The following is a 20,295-nucleotide window of genomic DNA, read 5'->3' as shown; positions in this document are numbered from 1 at the left end:
CAAAAGTACAACTAATCAAAGCTCGATTTTTGAATTCGTATAACTAATTGCAGATAAATATAATCAAATAGAGGATAAACATCTTATTTTAAAATATAAAAAATCTAAAATATAATTAGGATAATTATCGATATCTAACAAAATAATTAATTATTATCTTTTTAAGAAAAATTATATTATTAAACCAAATATAAATTACTTCGTTATTGTATCTAAATTAAATTATAATAAGAAATTGAATTAACAAATTACACAAAAATGAGGAATTTTAAATAGTTAATTTGATACAAATATCGATATATTTTTGGTATGCATAACGTACTATTTATTGATGCATATTACTTAAAATTCAAGATTAGAAGTAATTATGTATAAGTACAACTTATTAAAGCTCGATGTTTGAATTCGTATAAATAACTACGGATAAACATAATCAAATAGATAATGAACATCTCATTTTAAAATATAAAAAATATAAAATATAATTAGAATAACTATCGAGTTTCAACAAAATAAGTAATTATTATTTTTAAAAAAAAAATATATTATTAAACCAAATATAAATTACTTTGTTATTATACATAAATTAAATTATAAAAAAATTACACAAAAAAATGACAAATTTCAAATAGTTAATTTGATACTAATATCGATATATTTTTGTCAAATTTTTATGATATCTTCAAACATATATTTTATTCAAAAATAAAAACATCATCGTTTTCTCAAAATCATATAAAACCATATTATAACATCGAATGAGATAAATAATAAAATAAAATATTAAATCACGATATATCACACTGCATTGCGCGTATATCTTTCTAGTAATTTATAAAGTAGTTAATAAGTGTTCGAGTCGAGAGCACTTTTAAAAATATGAGGAAATTGTGTATGTATAGATAGTAATTATAAAAGCTAATATAACACAATCACAAACCAAGGATAAAACCACTCTTGCTTGTAAGTCAACAAAATATCACGCATATAAAAATATGTAAGTCACAACAACATCAAATCTTTACAAAAGTATTTTAAATACCACATCAAGTCTCGAACTATTTTTAATCGCAGAATTAAATCACATTTGCATACAAAAATGGCACATGAAAGTTCATTTAATTATTGGTGAAGACTACACCATCAAAACCCACTCATCCAAGACCCAACTATTGCTTTTCCAACAAAATATCAAACACCATACCAGATAGTCATGGTATAATATCAAGGTTCATATCAAACAAGGAAAGCTGTTAGCAACAAATCACTAACCTCTTAGATTTGAACAAATATAGAATGATTTGCTTACGTTTAGAAGTCATTTATCAAACACTTACCCAATAAATATTTACCAATAAAATTTAACATTATCATTTACTTACCAACTAAGATTTTAATCCACCAAAACAGAATTGTATGCAACAATTTAACAAGGGAACATAAAAGAAACAAGTGGTTTCATTCATTCAAATTCAATATTCTCTGATGATATAAACTATTCTGCAACTCTTATCTCAAACTACCCAATCAACAAACATGAAGGGTTGTAAGAAGGAGATGCTTAAAATTACAGATACAAAAGGAGAATAGTCTAATCAGATTCATCTAGGCAGTTTTCTTTGGAGATTTAGTGGCTTTGGATGGAGATTTAGGTTCCTTGGTAGCAGTTTTCTTGGGCAATAGAATAGGGTTAATGTTTGGAAGAACACCACCATGTGCAATTGTTACTCCTGCCAACAATTTTCCAAGCTCCTCATCGTTCCTTATGGCTAACAGCACGTGTCTTGGGATGATTCTATTCTTCTTGTTGTCTCTAGCTGCATTTCCAGCTAATTCCAGCACCTGAATACAGATGAACCATCATTAGGATGAATGACTAACCACAAACCCCTAAATCGTAAACCTAAAGCATTTGACAACATGTAAAATGCAAATCGAAGTCCATTACGTTGAAATATCATGAAATTAACTTCAAATGTAACAAAAAGGAAATGAAATCTGAGATATGTTGATGTTAGAAAAAGTTAATTTCCAGATCGACAGACGAAAGTGCCAACAGGATGAGCATGATCTATAAACTATATGTAGATCTGTAAGTTAATAAGATGAAAAGAAGATCCGATACTCAAAATCGAAATGTAAAATGAACTGCAAACACTATGTAAATACGCAAATAGTTATAAACACCGATTGAAAAAAGAAGCTTACTTCTGCGGCAAGGTATTCGAGAACGGCGGCAAGATAAACCGGAGCACCGGTTCCAACTCGCTGAGCATAACGTCCTTTCTTCAGGTAACGGCCAATCCTACCGACGGGGAACTGTAAACCAGCTTTTACTGAACGCGTCACCGACTTCTTCCTCGGACCACCGCCTTTCCTTCCTCCGGCGCCCTTCTTCACTTTTCCGGTTCCCTCCATCTCTCTGAATTTCTCAAAAGCTCTACAGAAATGAGTGATGGATTTGTTTGAGAGTAATGATGGTGAAGAGACCGCTTCGGCGATGTTCTATATAGTGATCAGATAGGGGTTTCGGATCGTCAAATGGGTTAGTATCAGCCGTTGGATTTTGATTAGTAGCGATCCGTGTGAAGCGACATAGACCAATGAGAATGTGGCGTAAATTTTGAATTTTATTTGAAATTCATGGGAAAATTTCGTCGTTCCCGCCTACGGACTCTTTTCCTCCGCTTCTATTTTCCAAATTTTTCCATTACATATATTCCAAATTCCCATTACATAGTTAGTAACATAATGGGTTTTAGGAAACTTATAACTTATTTGGTCATTATATATGACTTTTTGGTTAATTATCTCAATTTATATATATATGTTTTCAGTTACTTAACATATATACAAATAAGTTATATACAAATTTGAATAAATTGAAAATAGGTGTATATGAAGAGCAGACATGATAGTGTAATTGTCTAATGTGCATATTAATAGAAATTCAACAATCACATTAAATCTAAGAAACAAAAGAATACTGGATTCATCGGGTTGGGTTGGGTTCAAATAATAGTAACTCAATACCTACGGTTTGACAATTTTAGAATTCGATTAGACATCGGATTACTTCAGATTGAGTTATTTCATGTTGAATTGAGTCGGGTTGGTCGGGTTTTTGAGCACCCCTTCGTATACAAGTATATTTATCCAACTTTAACTTTAGAATAAAAGTTTTAAAGACAAAAACCAAATTAAAAACCGAAAACCAAGTACTTTGACAAAATAACAACATTGTCAAATAAGAGAATGGTCGGAATGGGGACTGCAATAAACTTGAGATAGGGGTCGGGAAAGGGGAAGTTTTACAAGGATGATGAAAACTCAACTGTCGATGCAATCTCTACAATGATGGTGGTGGGGGTTTTCTTTGCGATGGTTGTGACCTATATGTAAACAAGAGTTTTATAACGGGTTGGATATCCAGGTTAATCAACAACAAAACCAACTTTAAGTATGATGTATTTTTGAGTTTTAGAGGTGAAGACACTCGTAACCAACTTTGTTGATCATCTTTACCACGCTCTTAAGATGGGAAGCATTGAAACTTACAAGGATGACAAGAACCTCGACAAAGGGAGAAAAATCAGTAAGGAGCTCATTCAAGCAATCCAAGAGTCAAGATTCCACGTCATTGTTTTCTCCAAGAACTATGCATCTTCATCGTGGTGTTTGGACGAGCTTGTTAAGATTATGGAGTGCCAAAAGACACAGACTGTGTACCCTGTCTTCTATGATGTGGAACCCACTCAAGTCCGCAAACAAAGTGGATAAATTTGGAGATGCCTTTTCCAAACACGAAAATGATGAGGGTGTTGATAAATGGAGGGAGGCTCTAGTAGAAACAACTTCATTCAGTGTGAGGGACTTAAGCACCACTGCTGATGGGTAATTCGTTCATCGTATCTATGCAATATTTTGTAGTCTTGTTTCATCGTCAAACTTTGAATCGAACTTAAGTATTCTTTTCGATAGAATAAATTGAAATATGATTATATATACGACTCCGTTATAATTATTTCTTGTATGTTTGTAACTTTGTATTTGGTAGATATCGTTTTGATATACAACAAAAAATAAATTATAATATTGACTCCTACATGTAAAGGTTTACCGAGTAAGCTAAAAATTTGGCCCCGCCCCTGTTATTTATATTGGAGTTTGAGAAAGCTAATTGACTCTTCTTTAACATACAGGCACAAAGTTGACTTTATCAAACTAGTTGTTAAGGATATTTCTTTGAAGTTACCTGCCGTCAGTGCCGATGAAAAATTAGCAGGCATGAGGACTCAGATAAATAGCGTGGTTTCATCTTTAAACGCTTTTCCCGATGAGTTTTGCATGCCGGGAATATGGGGGATTGGAGGAAGTGGAAAGACAACTTTGGCTAAAGCTGTTTTTGACCAGATATCCTTTCTTGTCGATTGGAAATACTGAGAAGCTTATTTCAGAAGGTTTATCTTGTGCTTGCACAGACCCGGAGAGTTGTTTATGAAGCATTTGTGGTTCACAACATTAAACAACGTTGGTTGAATTGCTTTGTCGTGTTAAATTATCAAAATTTACTTCATCGGTTACATCACATTTCATTTGTTTTTACAGGATCTTGGACAATGTTGTCGTAACGAGGACTCTCATGTTCTATATGTCAGGATAGATATCTTGTTGGTCCGACTGTTTTGCTGTTTCGTACGTAGCAACTCGAACCGTCAAGACATGTGAACCGGGTTTAGGTGATGTTTGATTAATTGATGCTTCAGGAAATGCACAAAGACTGAAGAATGTAACATTTAGATATAATGGATGTGAATGGAACTTTCAAAACATAAACCAAACGTCAAGTTACAAAACATAAACTTAGCAACAAAGAATGCAGGACTAGAAGAAAGCATCCATGGCCGTTTACCAAACACTTATCCGGGTAAGCGTTTACCAAGTCAAATTACCTCATCGGATGAATATGGCAAGGACCAAGAATGTTATCCGGTAAGAGCGAGACAAGGACCATGAGTGTTACCCGGTAAGTAAGGGCTACGAATTTTACCACGGTAAGCGTTTACCGGGTAAATTGTTGCATACAATGTCGTTTTGGTAGACTAAAATCTTACCCGGTAAGTAAATAACAGTGTTAAGGTTTACCAGTAAGCATTTACCAGGTAAGTGTTTGGTTAATCTCTACAGTTACTGGTAACAAGGAAGTTTTTTGATAAAAATGGCTTATGGTTCCACCTTCATTTTTAGCCAAGATGCCCACACAACACAAGAATATAGAGTGACAAAAGCAGATGAAGCATCAAATACCAAGAATCAAGATGTAAGCGTCAAAAGAGGTTTACAAGACACTTTTCAAGACCTGTTATGTTAGTGTCTAAAAGTTAATAAGACACTTTTGATTGTTATGTTAGTGTCTAAAAGCTAATAAGGGGCCGTTTACCAAAGGCTTAACCGTGTAAGCGATTACCAAGTAATATTATTTCACTGGATGAATATAATAAGGATCAAGAATCTTACCCGGTAAAAGCGAGAGAAGGACCAAGAGTTTTACCTAGTAAGTGAGAGCGACGACTCTTACCACGATAAGCGCTTACTGGATAAATTGTTGTATACTATGTCGTTTTAGTGGACTAAAATCTTACTCAATAAGTATATAATAGTGTTAAATTTTATCAGTAAGCATTTATCAAATAAATGTTTGATAAACGATCTTTTATTAAAGTTTAAAATAATATAAATAACATGAAAACCAACAGGACTTACCATCAAAACCAAGGCCCAACCCAATTGAAAAAAGCCCTAAGCAGTAAGCACTCTTCTATTAAATAAGCTCTGTTATATTACCTAATCGAATCCTCCCTCAACTTGAACGAACATCATCGAGTCCTCTACAGTGATTTGCCATCATGGAATCCTCTACAGCCCTCATTGTTTGCCATCATCGAGTCCTCTGCACGCTGAGGATCTCAAACTGAAGTTGCAAAATCAAGTTAGACAAGGAAGCTGTTGTTCAAATTTTCAACCAGATCGAGGTAAAATCACTATTTAGATTGATATAATAACGTGATGTTCTTTGAATTTCGTTTATTCTATTTATGTCTATCTCAATTTCATTAAAATGGAAGCTGAAATAAGGTTTCACTTTGAACGAATAGTCTATTGAGGATATTTGCATGGTTCAGCTTATTATGATGATCTACTGGTTAGGGTGAGTTTTATATCTTGCCCGATTAACTTTATGTGTATAATTTATAATTCCTTATATTGACTTAGGTTTGGTCAATGCATTATCAAAGTTCAAAAATCAAGGATGCTATTGCTCTACATTGTCCAATGAATCCATCACTGACCAGCCTCTAAGCTTCCTGATCAATAGTTGTTCATCTAATGCAATTAGTTCAACATAAAACAACCTGAAATTTAGTTGGTAATGCCCCAGATATAAAAGTGTCTATTTCTATTATATATTTCTTGTTTTTCAGCTAAGGATAGAGTATCAATCACAAGCAACACAAAATTAACTGCTTATTTTTATTTGTTGTAAATCTTTCAGATTCTATTTCATTTCTCACAACCTTAGGTTTTTAGTCTTTTGACAATGCTGCAAAACATTCTCTTCAAATACCTCTATACAAAGCTAATAAAGAATAGTTAAGGTTTATGTATTATGTATGAGTTGTTGGTAAAGGCAACTCATAAGCTAGAATCCTGTCAAAGGCGAGGACCCTAATTGTTAACTTTGTATTAGGTAACTGATAACACTTATTAAGCAAGTTAAGTTGATGTGCCAGAGGTAGCTTAGGTTGCCACATTTTTTTCTTTTTCTTCTTATCTCCTATACAAAACTCTGTTAAAACAACTCTGTTCACTGGATGCCTTTTGGGTTGGATGGTTAGCTTGGTTGTGAATCTTGTCAGTGGCAGAGATGCATTTTTTTTTCCTTTTTTTACCTGTTCAGCTACTATGACTAAAATAATTAAGGAGATGTTGCCTCCAGATGTACGTGTTGCAAAAGATACTCAAGATCTTTTGATTGGTTGTTGCGTAGGTGAGATCCTTGTCATGCTTTCAAAGAAAACAACATTTCAAAGAATTGCACCGTTATTGGGACTTGGGAGAAATGACTAATAGATTTATGATTACCATCTTTCGTCCCACACGACCATGATTTAATACACACTGATGAAGTTAAATTACCCCAACTGTGACCCTTTTCACTAAAGTGGGATAAACATATAAATGCTTTATGTACTGGTCAGAACTTCATTGTTGTTGGGTTTGTTCTTTCCTATAAAGCCAAAAATACAATATGTCGTTGAAAAACTTACATTTTAAACTCTGTCCAGCTTTCATGTGTCAACTTCATCACTGTTTTTGACTATCAAGCAGATTCATTAAGAGAAAACACAAAACATAAACATTGAACTCCAGTCTCTTAGCTTTTCATCAATATCTGATTCATCCATTTTGGATGAAAATTGAGTGAGTTGTGCATGTTTTCTCACAGCTGCGCAAAACAGTCGTTAAAACAAACATTTGTCTTTGAAACCTCGTTGAGTAAACTCTGAAGCTCAGAGCTTGAAACTTTAAGACCAGATTAGGGAGTGACATATAATATATCAAAATCGTAGCTTGAATCTATGAAGAACAGATGAGAGAACACCATTCTGAAATTAGGAAGAAAGGAGTAAAGTACATAGCTTCTGTCCAGCACCCATCTATAGACTTTGACACAGAATAAGTCGTATCTGCACATTGAATTTGAGAAAACTCAAAATCTCAAAGATGTAGATATATGTTTTATCTTTCCAATACAACTGGAATCATGAATTTTGGAGCTTCGAGGTGAAAGTTGTGCGCAAAAGCTAGAGCAGCGCAAAGCTGACAGCAAGCTTTTAAAAGGGCTATGTAGATCTAGTTCACGTGACCTTTGGTTCATTATCTCTTCAGAGAATCTGAAATCAACTTAGTGAGTCTCATGCTCATTATACTTTTTATGATACAATAATAGCTAAAATTCTTCTAAGTAACCAGCAGACCACAAGTCTCTATATCAAGATTCAAGCATCAAAACTACCTCTACTGCTGCACTCTCTCTGTGCAATTATTTTATATATCAACCTAATCTGCATCATGTTATTGCAAACATATATAAGTAACAATCTCCATCACCCTTCCTCTCAACATTCAAAAAAAGTAACACAAACATATATAATGTTCTTCATCCTGATGATTGGTAACCACAAAGATGTTGTCCCACTTACCTACTGGACTAAATGAATCTATATATCTTCAACATCTTCCTTAAGTTCATGCTATTAATTTCAATTACAATATTCTAATTATTATTATATAAAGATATATTAGAAATAGTTAAATAACTTTCTTAAACCATGTGCATGTGTCTATATAACCAGAGCTTTTGGTTCATCGAAGCTGATCATACCTCTTTCTGATTTGAGGCTGTCTCTGGTCCATCTTGGGTTTTGCTCTGGTCCATTATGACCAGAGCTCTGGTCTACCTCTGGTCCCTTCTGGTCTACCCTCTAGTGTTCTTTGATACACGAATCAACATAGAAGGTTTCTGTCCAACAACTTTACACCAACTTTCACACTAAATTAGACCATGATAGCTCCGGAGTTTGCAAAAACTCAAAACATAAAAAGTGTGCATTGTTTCGTTATCTGTTCAGAGAATCTGAAATCACCTTCTTTGGAGCTCAAACGAATAAGATATGATCTATGTACCACAATCACACAGATCTGTCCAACAGCTTTGCATCAGCACACTGCTGTCCACTTCAATGATGCGTATGACCTCTCTACTGTTCTAAACTTCATAATCCATCTGTTTTCTATCCGGGGCCTTTTGAATCGCCTCAATTGGTTGAAGGCATTTGAATAATCCCAACTCAATATTTGCAGTTTGAAAGATCTCAACCCAACCCAACATAACCCAAACCGTACGTGTGGGTTGGGTTTGGGTTGGTCAGGTTGAAATCTGGTACATTATTTTACAATCTAGCTAAGAGTTTTGTTTAAACGAGGTAAATTAAAATGAGAACATACAAACAACGCTAACAAACTCAAAAAAAGAAGTTGAAAGTTCATGCAAATAAGAAAGTAAAATTACTGTTGAAATTGTAATAATTTTGAATATAGCTAATTACGGGTTGGTCTAATGTCTAATGTACATATATTAATCAAGAACTAAATAATCATATTAAATCTGTGGTATAATGCATCATGTTCATTGGGTTGAGTTGGGTTCAAATTATCCCAACCCTGTTCCAACCCAATAGATGTGGTTTGGACATAATTTTGTATCAACCATATGTCGGGTTATCTCGAGTTGATGTTTTTCTGGGTTTCTTTGGATTGGGTTGACTGGGTTGGTCAGTTTTTGAGCACCTCTGATCCTATATACCTGATTTTGGGGTTGAATGGTTTTTAACCCATTTAAGTTAATCATTAATCGCATAATATAATACCAAACACTCTCACTCATTCAGATTTTCATTCATTACCCCTTAATATCATCAACCAAACATGCTTTGAACCATTATAAACATGTAATGAACTTTATGGTCTTTTTCTTTTGTAGAAAATAATTGCGTCTTTAACTTATAACCCCACCCCATTCGAATAACAGACGCTTGAGGAATTCTATGGTCTTTTTTTTTAATCATGATTTTCTACCATGCTTTGCTATTTTAATAAGCAATTTATATATATATATATATATATATATTGTGATAATTAAGTAGATTATCTTGAAATTATATATATATATATATATATTGTGATAATTAAGTAGATTATCTTGAAATTAGTGGTAATAATTATTCCTGTTCCGCGTCTTACACATCTTTTTGACCAAATAATAGAGTCTCTATTTATATTAAAAAAGTTATTATATTAATTAATAGTGTCTTCATTTTTATTAAAAAAATATTATATTAATTAATTTTGTCCTTATTTGTATCAAAAAATTATTATATTAATTAATTTTGTCTTTATTTGTATTAAAAATTAATATATTAATCAATGTGTCTTTATTTGTATTAAAAATTATTATATTAATTAATAGTGTCTTTATTTTCCGACCTAATTTAATTTTCATGTCTTCTTAATCATATTGGATCGACGTGTCTCGACATTAATAAATATTATCAGACGGCAGACAATGCTTTTTTTTTCTTTTTTAACAAATAATCAAGTCATTTGTGACTCCTCCCCTATTTGAGCAATCATTGATGCTTAAGGAACTTTATGGTTTTTTTTCTTTCTAATCATGATTTTCTACCATGTTAAGCAAATTATTTCTATCCCTTTTGGTTTCACACTTTCACCAGGTTTGGGTCTTCCAAACCCGTTTTTTAATAAGCAGAAAAAAATATTCGGGATCTTTGCGTTTCAGGTCGAACTAGACTTTGAGGTTGAAAAAAATGGTTCAATGAGGCTGTCATACCGACACCAAAACTTTTAAGGGCTGGCCTAACCCGGGCTCAACCAACCTTTTTTCAAGTCAGACCATACTAGATTTGGATTTAAGTTTTTTTTGAATCCTAGATCAATTAGACTCCAAGAAAGAGAAAACAAATACTTACATCAAAAGATATCATAAATATTTAAATGAAAGAAAAGAAAACAATATGTTGGTGCTCGAGGAATCTTTTACGTCTTTCTTGACCAAGCAGATGGTCTTTATTTTCTGACTCAGTTTCACACTTAATCTGAATGTATATTGTTATTCGAGTTGTTGATGTTAGTAGGATCCTTCAATCATACCTTCAATGGCTGCTTCTTCTTCTTCGGCTTCATCCATTCCCAAGACCAACTTCAAGTATGATGTGTTTTTGAGTTTTAGAGGTGAAGATACTCGTAAGAGCTTCGTCGATCATCTTTATGAGGCTCTTAAGAAAGAAAGCATTGAAACTTACAAGGATGACAAGAACCTTGAGAAAGGGAAAAAGATCTGTAAGGAGCTCATTCAAGCCATTGAAGAATCAAGATTCCATGTCATTGTTTTCTCCAAGAACTACGCATCTTCGTCTTGGTGCTTGGACGAACTTGTCATGATTATGGAGTGCCAAAAGAAACAGACTGCGCAGACCCTTTACCCCATCTTCTATGATGTGGAACCCACTGAAGTCCGTAAACAAAGTGGGGCATTTGGAGAAGCCTTTGCTAAATGTAAAAAAGAAGAGTATGAAGGGAAATGGAGAAAGGCTCTAGAAGATGCAGCATCATTCAGTGGGAGGGACTTGAGGACCACCGCAGATGGGTAATTCTTTCAATTTGTTTCTTCTCGTGTTTTATCGTCAAACTCTGACTCGAAATTGAGTACTCTTCGTGAAAGATCAAACTGATATATGATTATATATGTAACTCGTTTATAGCTTCTTATATGTTTGCATTTTGTAGATATATATTGAGAAAGCTAATTGATTCTTCTTTAACATACAGGCATGAAGTTGAATTTATCAAACTAGTTGTTAAGGATATATCATCGAAGTTACCCGCCATCAACGCTGTTGGCAATTTAATAGGCATGAGGACTCGGATAAATGGTGTGGTTTCATCTTTGAACGCATTTCCTAATGAGTTAAGCATGATAGGAATCGCAGGGATGGGAGGTTGTGGGAAGACAACTTTGGCCAGAGCTGTTTTTGATCAAATATGCAATGAGTTTGAAGGTACCAGCTTTGTGGAGAATGTTCGGGAGTGTTCAAATTCTCTTCAATTAGGTTTGAAATCGTTGCAAGAACAAGTCCTTAGAGATGTGTTGAAAAAGCAAGACATATTTGTAAATGGTGTTCTTGAAGGGAAAAAAGAGATAAAAAAGAAGATGTGTGGTATAAAGGTTCTTGTTGTTCTAGATGACGTAGATCATATAGATCAGCTAAAGGCGTTAGCCGGTGAACTTAATTGGTTTATGCCGGGAAGTAAAATTATCATTACAACAAGAGACAAGCAAGTATTGGTAGCACACAAAGTAGTGAACTCAAATATTCACGATGTCAATCTATTAACAGATGACGAAGCAATTTGCCTCTTGAGTAGGTGTGCATTTGGGAAAGAGAGTCCAAATCCAGGATACGAAGAGCTATCAAGAGACATTGTAAGCTATGTTGCTGGTCTCCCCTTAACAATCATAGTTTTGGGTTCGTTTCTCTGTAATGCAAAGGAGCATGTATGGGTAGATACCCTCGCAAGACTTGAAAAAATTCCATTGGATGAAACTCTACAAAAGCTGGAGTTAAGCTATATGGGTCTAGATACTGATTGCAAGGAAATATTCCTAGATGTTGCATGCATATTGAAAGGTTGGGTGAAAGAAGAAGCAATCATAGCGCTTGAAAGCCGTGGATTTCATGCTATACATGGTTTGACTGTTCTTCAGAACAAATCTTTCTTAACTATTTCTGAATATAGGCGCTTCAAGATGCATGACCATATAGAAGAAATGGGGAGATACATTGTTCGTCGTTCAAACCTTAATGAGCCTAGAAGACACTCCCGATTATGGATTACGGAGGAAATTGAARATATATTGGTTAACGATTTGGTAAGAATCAAATTTATTTGTAAAGTTGAAAAAACCCAWCAAATTTWCAATMGTCATGACCYAAGTAAGTTTCATTAGGGGGTGTAAATGATGCGAGTCGAGCTCGAGTATCAATATACTCGACTCAAACTCGATAGCCATTTCTCAAGCTCGAAAACTCGTGAGTAGTTAAAACTAAACTCGGCTCAAACTCGATTGCAATTTTTTAAACTCGAGCTCGAACTCGTTTGAAGCTTGAACTCTTACACAAATCAAGCTCCAACTTGAACCAAACTCGAACTTGAATCAAGCTAACCCATCAAAATTTATGAAATTTTAGGGTCTTCTCTTATAAATTATAAAACTTAAATGTGTTCCCTTAAATTTTAAAAAAACTAATTAAAGAGATGCACCTTAAACTTAATCACAAGAAAAAAACAAAGTTACAAACTTCATCCACCTCCCTCTCTTTTTATAATACCTCTTCATCCTTCTTTTACTATCTCTATTCCAATGTGGGACAACTTTACCAAAACTTTTATAGTTTCTTTGTCTTTTTTAATTATAATTTTTTAGAAAAAGTTATTGATTAGTTTTTATAGTTAAAAATGCACAATATTGTTCAAATATTGTACATATTATATTATAAAACTGATTACATTTTTAAAACTAATTATATATAAACAAATCGAGTATCTCACGAGTTTTTTGAGTCGAGTATTGGGTAGCTCGACTCGACTCGTTAATATTTCGAGTCGAGTTTGAGCCTAGCCTATTCGAGTCGAGTGTTGACCGAGTTTTGACCAAGTCGATCGCGAGTAGCTAGCGAGTTGTCTTGTATCATTTACACCCCTAAGTTTCATGGTCAATTCTTTTGGATTTCAGGGAACTGAAGCAACATGTATAGAGCTGTTGGCGACGAAAAGAAAAAAAACTATTACGAAAGGCCTTAGAAAGATGGAGAAACTTAGATTTCTTCACATGATCAACTACACAATATATGAAGGTGATGAAGATGTCCAATACTTACCAGATTCTTTGCAATATCTAAAGTTGGAACTTGGCTTTTTACGTGTTTTACTGAAAACATTTCAAGCAAGTAATCTTGTTGCTCTTAAAATTCCTTACATGGAACAACTTTGGGAAGGGGGAGAGAGAAAGGTAAGAGTAATGGTTGAATTATTTTTTTGCATCATTTATTATGACACTACACATCTATTGGTATCTTATTACACAATATCCATCTTTTCTTTTTCTTATGATAGGTTCTTCACAAACTCCGATTCCTTGAACTCCCTCGGTCATATTTGAGGACCTTTGACCTTGGGCTAACTCCAAATCTTGAGATATTAAATCTTGAACATAGTCGTGTTTTGGTAGAATTTCACATGCCTCTTCGATTCCCAAAACTCAAATCCCTCAACCTCAGTGGTTCAAAGTTGAGTACCCTTGACCTTAGGTTGGTTCCGAATATCGAGACGTTGAATCTTATGGAATGTTCATATTTGGCAGAACTTCACATTCCATGTGAATGTCCACAACTCAAATTCCTCAACGTGAGTAGTCCAAAGTTGAGGTCCCTTGACTTTATGTTGGTTCCAAATATCGAGACATTGAATCTTAATGGATGTTGTGATTTGGTAGAACTTGTCATGCCATGTAAATGTCCACAACTCACGTCCATCGACCTGAGTAGTTCAAAGTTGAGGTCCCTTGACCTTAGGTTGGTTCCGAATATCGAGACATTGAATCTTCAAGGATGTTATAATTTGGTGGAACTTCACATGCACGATGAATGTTGCAAACTAAGAACCCTCAGCCTTGGATGTCCACAGTTGAGGACCTTTGACCTTGGGATGATTCGGAATCTTGAGGCTTTGACTCTTGATGGGCATGATGATTTGGTACAACTTCTCGTTTCCGTTAGATGTCAACAACTCGAATACCTCAAACTGATTAATTCAAAGTTGAGTACCCTTGAACTGACCCGTAATCTCAAGAAGTTAATTCTTACATCTTGTGATTTGGTAGAACTTTACATCCCCGTTGGAGACGTAATGCTCGATTATCTGAAGATCAAAGGATGTTCAGAGTTGAAGACCCTTGACCTTGGGCGAACTCCAAATCTCCAGAGTTTACACATTGAAGAATGTTCTAGTTTGGTAAAACTTCTTGCTCCCATTGGAGGTCTAAAAAAGTTCACCAACTTAAAAGCAAAAGGTTTTTTGAGGTTTACAAATTTAAATATTGAGGAACGTTATAAATTATTACCTAGCTTAGATCTGCATGGAAAATTGATAGATATATGCCCATTGCACCCCGATGATAATTTCCCCAAGTTTCAGTTTGATTGTACATATCAGGATGATCTACCCTCATTGATTGGAAATGTTGAGAAGCTTATTTCGGTAGGTTCCTCTTGTTCTTGCACAGACCTTGAGAGTTTTTTTGGAAGCATTTGTGGTTTATAGCACTTAGGATACCTTAGACTCGAATGCGATATTCCAGAGGTGCCCAAAGACCTTGATAACTTACAATGTCTAGAGCAGCTCATTTTGTCGTCTCCAAGTATTAAAAATCTTCCTGATAGCATATTATTGTTGAAACATCTGAAATCTCTCAAACTTTATAACTGTGAGCTTCTTGAGAAGTTACCGGAGGATCTTGGTCGATTAGAATGTTTAGAGGATCTATTTTTGATGTCTGATAAGATTAAACATCTTCCGGATACCATTTGTACGTTGAAACATCTGAAACTTGTCACACTTTTTTGCAAGCTTCTTGAGAAGTTACCGGTGGATCTTGGTCGATTAGAATGTTTAGAGAAGCTAATTTTCAAGTCTAAAAAGATTAAACATCTTCCGTATAGCATTTGTAAGTTGAAACATCTGAAATCTTTCGAACTTTATTGTGAGCTTCTTGAGAAGTTACCGGAGGATCTTGACCGATTAGAATGTTTGGAGAAGCTAAATTTCACATCTAAAAAGATTAAACATCTTCCAGATAGCATTTGTATGTTGAAACATCTGGAATCTCTAGCACTTTATGACTGTGAGTTTCTTGAGAAGTTACCGGAGGATCTTGGTCGATTAGAATGTTTAACGTGGCTAATACTAGCACGGTGTCTAGTTTTACAAGATATTCCGAACAACATATGTAGGTTGAAAAGTCTAAAGTATCTCAGTCTCCACGATTCTATTAGAGTTGAGAAATTGCCAGAGGAACTTGGACGTTTAGGATGTTTAAAAAAGTTGGATATACAAGGTACACGCATAAATACTTTTCCCCCGAGCATTTTATTGTTAGGAGGTCTGAAAATTGTTCGATCAGAAGACGGAACAACCACAACTACAACTACAACTACGGGAGGCTGCTGTACTGTACTGTACTGTACCATATTTTCTCTTCTTGGCACGAATGGATCTTACTGCACTGCATCAATAACAAGATGTAGAGATGAAGAGGGGGGTGAAAATGAGGTGCTTACTTATTCTTGACATGAATCAAGTGGGGATGTCAATCTGTTGCATGACTATTTCTTTAAACATGCTTCATATTGTTTCTTCAGGGATGTCATCTTTATGAAGCTATCATACAAGAATGGACTCAGCAGGTGCAGGATATGGTAATATGAAGAAGTTTGTTGTGGTTGAGTACTATTCAAAGGTGTTTTTTTTTCATGGTTTCATATAAATTGAACCTTAAATGCATATCTTTCGAGCACTAATTGAGATCTAAAAAGAAATCATAGGTATGAAGCTGAATTTATCAGACATAGTTGTTACGGATATTTCATTGTTAAGTTCCATCCATGCATGAGGACTCGGATAAATGGCGTGGTTTCATCTTTAAACACCCTACACCGTTGATTCTTCATGCTACTCCTGAAATGTAATTAAACAAAATGTCAATTAGGATCTATATATGTATGTTACATATATACGTACATACATGAACAGTGTTTGATAAATGCATATTTGAACTCAGTATTATATCAAAATCTCTTACACTTCATCATGATTTAATAGATAATAGACCCCCTTAATCTTGATTTTTGGTAGGTGTAAAAAGAGGATAGATTTTGGTGTAGCTTCTTTGATCATCCGATATTTCGACTCACATTCAATCTTGTTGGGGGTTCTAATTGTAGAGATCAAAAGGGTTTCAAGTTTTCATGAAATCACGTTGTTCCAGATATGGAATTATCATGATGAAGCTGCAGCCCAAGAAGAAGCCCAGAAACAGCAGCCCAAAAACAGCAGCCACATCTGGCGGTTTTCTGGGATCGATTGGAAAAGGGAGACGGGGACAAGAACCAGAGGGCAGAAATCAGAGAGCAGAACCAGAAACAGAGAGAGGGCAGAAATCGATCGATTGAGAGGGAGCAGAACTGGAAACTGTCGAGAAGGAGGGAGCAAGACAGGAAGCCGATTGGGAGAGGGATTGATCAGAAATCGATCAGCAGAGAGAGGAAGCAGAAACTGTCGATCCGAGAGGAACGAGGACCAGAAATCGGGAAGAAACAGTAAGCAGATTTACCGATTTTCGGAGCTCTCAGTCGATTTTTAGAGGGAGATCCAATGTCCGATTTTCAGATTCAGGGAGGCGATTTTGGAGACAATTACCAGGGCTCTCCTTAATTTCAATTCTGCAAACTTTTGTAAGTACCTTTGGTTTTTAAAATTTCAGATATGAGCAATTTTATAGGACACTATTTGAAAAACCCTCCTATAAAACAAGTATTCTATAAGAAATTGAGTTTATAGGACACTTTCTCAAAAGTGTCCTATAAAGTTGCTAATGCGATGTTTTGTATTAAAAATATCCTAAAAAACTTGTTAAGAGAGTTGAATATAGAAGGTACAAACATAAGACATCTTCCAAAAAGCATTTTTGAGTTGAAAATAGAACGTGCACACATAAGAGAAATAATTTTTGAGTTGGATATCGAAGGTATAGACATAAGAGAGAATTTTTGAGTTGCCATGTCTGCGCATTGTTGGTTATAGATGGCTTCTTCAGTCGTATGGTTTTACATCCGAGCTACGAACCTCAGAAGACGAAACATTCTGCTACATGGAGCTGTAAATGAGATTCAGGCAACCACAACACAAGTCTCCATGGAAGATTTTGAGAGGTCCCAAAACAACTATATATTGTAACAGGTACTTTCTCTCCATTTTTTATTGATCATCTTAATTACTTTGATTTGAAAATTTGAATCTTCAAATGGATGTATAACAATAATCAATTTTTTGGATGATTTCTGCAATTGAAATTGTATGGGTGTTGCTATCGATCCTAACATTTAACCATTTCTTGCATTTCCGAGTTCTGATGAACACCACGAGGTGATTCTTTTACCATTTCTCTTGTTTTATGTTAACATTCAAACGTTTTATTTCTCAAATTTAAAATTCATATACATATTTTGTATTTTTTTCCCCTTGTAAAATGTTATTATGGTGGTTGCATGTTTTTTTTGGTTATGTTGTTTGTTTTTGTGTGCTTAGGCTCTGCGTTTCAGAACTTCATTGAATAGAAGGATCATGCCGTTTAATCTTCGGTCTCAATGGTTTGATTTCGGCTCAATCAATTTTCCATACCTGAAACCTTTTTGTCAAACGTGGGACTTGATATTGTGTTCCTGCAATCTCAACTTAACTGTTGTTCATGATTCTCATGGTGAAGCTCTAATTCATCTCTGCAGATTCTTACCTAAATGATCTCTTACAGTTCCAAAAAAAGGAAGGAAACTTCCAGAAGAAGAAAGAAGAGGATGTGGTGGATTTAAAAGGAGGATGCACGGAGAGAAAAAGGGGAGGTAAAAACACAGGGGTGGGTTTGGAGGGCAGCACATTCGCATCAAAATAGAGGTTGGAACAGGAGTCTCATGTTCTATATCAGCATAGAGATCTTGTTGGCCACAAAGTTTTTGCCTTTTGGTCTTAGTAACTCCCCGCCGGTGGGGGAATCCGCTCCCGGGTCTGCTGCGTCTGGCCCGTTCAGTGACTGCGGTTCTTGGAAGTCTTGTCAGTGGTCAATTTCTTCGTTGGGATCGAATCTTCCTGGCAGCGGGCGAGAAGAGGAGCAGCAAACGACAGTGATAGAAGAACCTCGATTAGAGTTGCAAGAAGCGAATACCTCATCTACCGCATCAACAGGTAATCCCGCATCTGAGGTGGAGCCGATCTTGAACATAAAAAATATATATAATTTTAAAAAGACACTGAACAAATTCGCTCCTTGGTTTGGTAATGGCAGGCTGACAATCGGCAGAAGATGCTGAGCAGCTTACGAACCCAGCCTTTCCCCCGAAAAGAAGATTTACGCAGAAAGGTAACGGAAGTCGGCCATAGTGATCCGGGAGTCCCGTGTGGAAGAAACTGTTATGATGTGAGAACCGGCTTCAGGTGCTCTAGGATTGAACGAAGATATCGTTTTACGTGATCTATATTTTTGGATAGTTTCTTACAAAGAAAATGCAGGACAAATGTATCATAAAGCAATCAAGAGAAAGGATTTTACAAAAACTCTTAAAACCCGCATAAAGTATAGTGGTCATCATTTCAAATCTTGCAAGACTATTGAGTTTGGAAATTTTCAGGCTGTTTTCCAGTCCCCTAAAATTAATCAGAGGTATGTGTAAATTGATATGGACAATTAAAAGAAATTGAATCAAAATAATCTAATGAATAAAATGGTTGGACACGTTGAATATGATTGTATATCTATACTATATTATAAAATATATGACAAAAACTTTTAAAAATCATTTTTATGCATAAAATATTATTTATTGATATATATTACTTAAAATTCAAGATTACAAGTAAATTGTCCGTAAGTATAATTAAAGTTTTATGTTTGAAATCGAGTAACTAATTTCAGATAAACATAATTAAATAAAGGATAAACAATTTATTTTAAATATAAAAAAACCAAAATATAATTAGGATAATCATTGAATTCTAACAAAATAATTAATTATTATTTTTATAAAATTTTTTATTATTAAACCAAAAATTAAAAAACGAATTAAAGAAATACACAAAGAAGGAGAAATTTTAAGTAGTTAGTTTGACACTAATATCAATATTTTTTATGATATCTTCATATTTATACTTTATTCAAAAATAAAAACATTATCGCTTTCTCAAAACCACATAAAACTGTATTATAACATCGACCAAGACAAAAAAATGAAACACTAAAATCGAAATGTATCTCACTACATTGTGCAAGTACACTTCTAGTATTTGCAAAATTGTTGCGAATAGAAACCTTTTTATTAGGTTTACATTAAAAAAACCTATAATTTTTAGACAATTTTAATTTTAATTCATGTCTTAATAATCGAATGAATTAATTTGTCTTAAATGTTACTTGATTTTGAATATCAATTTTGTTGATCCATTTAATTTGATCTGCAATTAGTATTTATATAATGTTGGTTTACAGTTAGATAAATTCACATACTAACTACAAACTTGTGTCATGTTAATCATGGTTTCAAGGATTTACTCGAATCGATCGGTAAGATAATGATGATTGGTGGAACCCAAGTACTGAATCGTACAGATGAAGAGAAATTAGTTAGTAGTCTGTATATTTTCACAAGACTTAAATCAACTATACACAGTGCGTATCATACTGTCATTCATCAGTCATGACACTTATCATGTATGCATGTCTGTATGGTTTGTACCAGTAATTTTGTATTCATAGTGGCTTGGATGTTCATT

At 34.5% G+C, this 20,295-nt stretch overlaps 2 protein-coding genes across 2 annotated transcripts; one reads left to right on the top strand and one right to left on the bottom strand.

The window, feature by feature from the left end:
- Positions 1 to 1,440: 1,440 nt before the first annotated feature.
- On the bottom strand, positions 1,441 to 2,476 carry LOC112517904 (probable histone H2A.2). Its single transcript, XM_025125299.1, has 2 exons — positions 2,209 to 2,476; positions 1,441 to 1,842 (listed from the first exon to the last, which is right to left on the bottom strand). The coding sequence occupies exons 1-2, from the start codon at positions 2,416 to 2,418 to the stop codon at positions 1,606 to 1,608; spliced, it is 447 nt and encodes a 148-aa protein (XP_024981067.1). The 5' UTR covers positions 2,419 to 2,476; the 3' UTR covers positions 1,441 to 1,605.
- Positions 2,477 to 5,867: 3,391 nt separating this feature from the next.
- Positions 5,868 to 12,649, top strand: LOC112517775 (TMV resistance protein N-like). Its single transcript, XM_025125150.1, has 3 exons — positions 5,868 to 6,032; positions 10,773 to 11,287; positions 11,470 to 12,649. The coding sequence occupies exons 2-3, from the start codon at positions 10,797 to 10,799 to the stop codon at positions 12,647 to 12,649; spliced, it is 1,671 nt and encodes a 556-aa protein (XP_024980918.1). The 5' UTR covers positions 5,868 to 6,032; positions 10,773 to 10,796.
- Positions 12,650 to 20,295: the final 7,646 nt, after the last annotated feature.

The sequence above is a fragment of the Cynara cardunculus genome (assembly GCF_001531365.2).
Source record: "Cynara cardunculus var. scolymus isolate 2C chromosome LG 9, CcrdV1, whole genome shotgun sequence".
Classification (NCBI taxonomy): domain Eukaryota; kingdom Viridiplantae; phylum Streptophyta; class Magnoliopsida; order Asterales; family Asteraceae; genus Cynara; species Cynara cardunculus.
This window is presented reverse-complemented; position numbering and strand designations above follow the sequence as displayed.

Bases quoted from the DNA above. Each gene is read 5' to 3' on its own strand.
- LOC112517904 (XM_025125299.1), bottom strand. From the start codon at position 2,418: ATGGAGGGAACCGGAAAAGTGAAGAAGGGCGCCGGAGGAAGGAAAGGC. The intron at 1,843-2,208 runs GTAAGCTTCTTT...ATCTGTATTCAG, and splicing joins TCGAATACCTTGCCGCAGAA to GTGCTGGAATTAGCTGGAAA.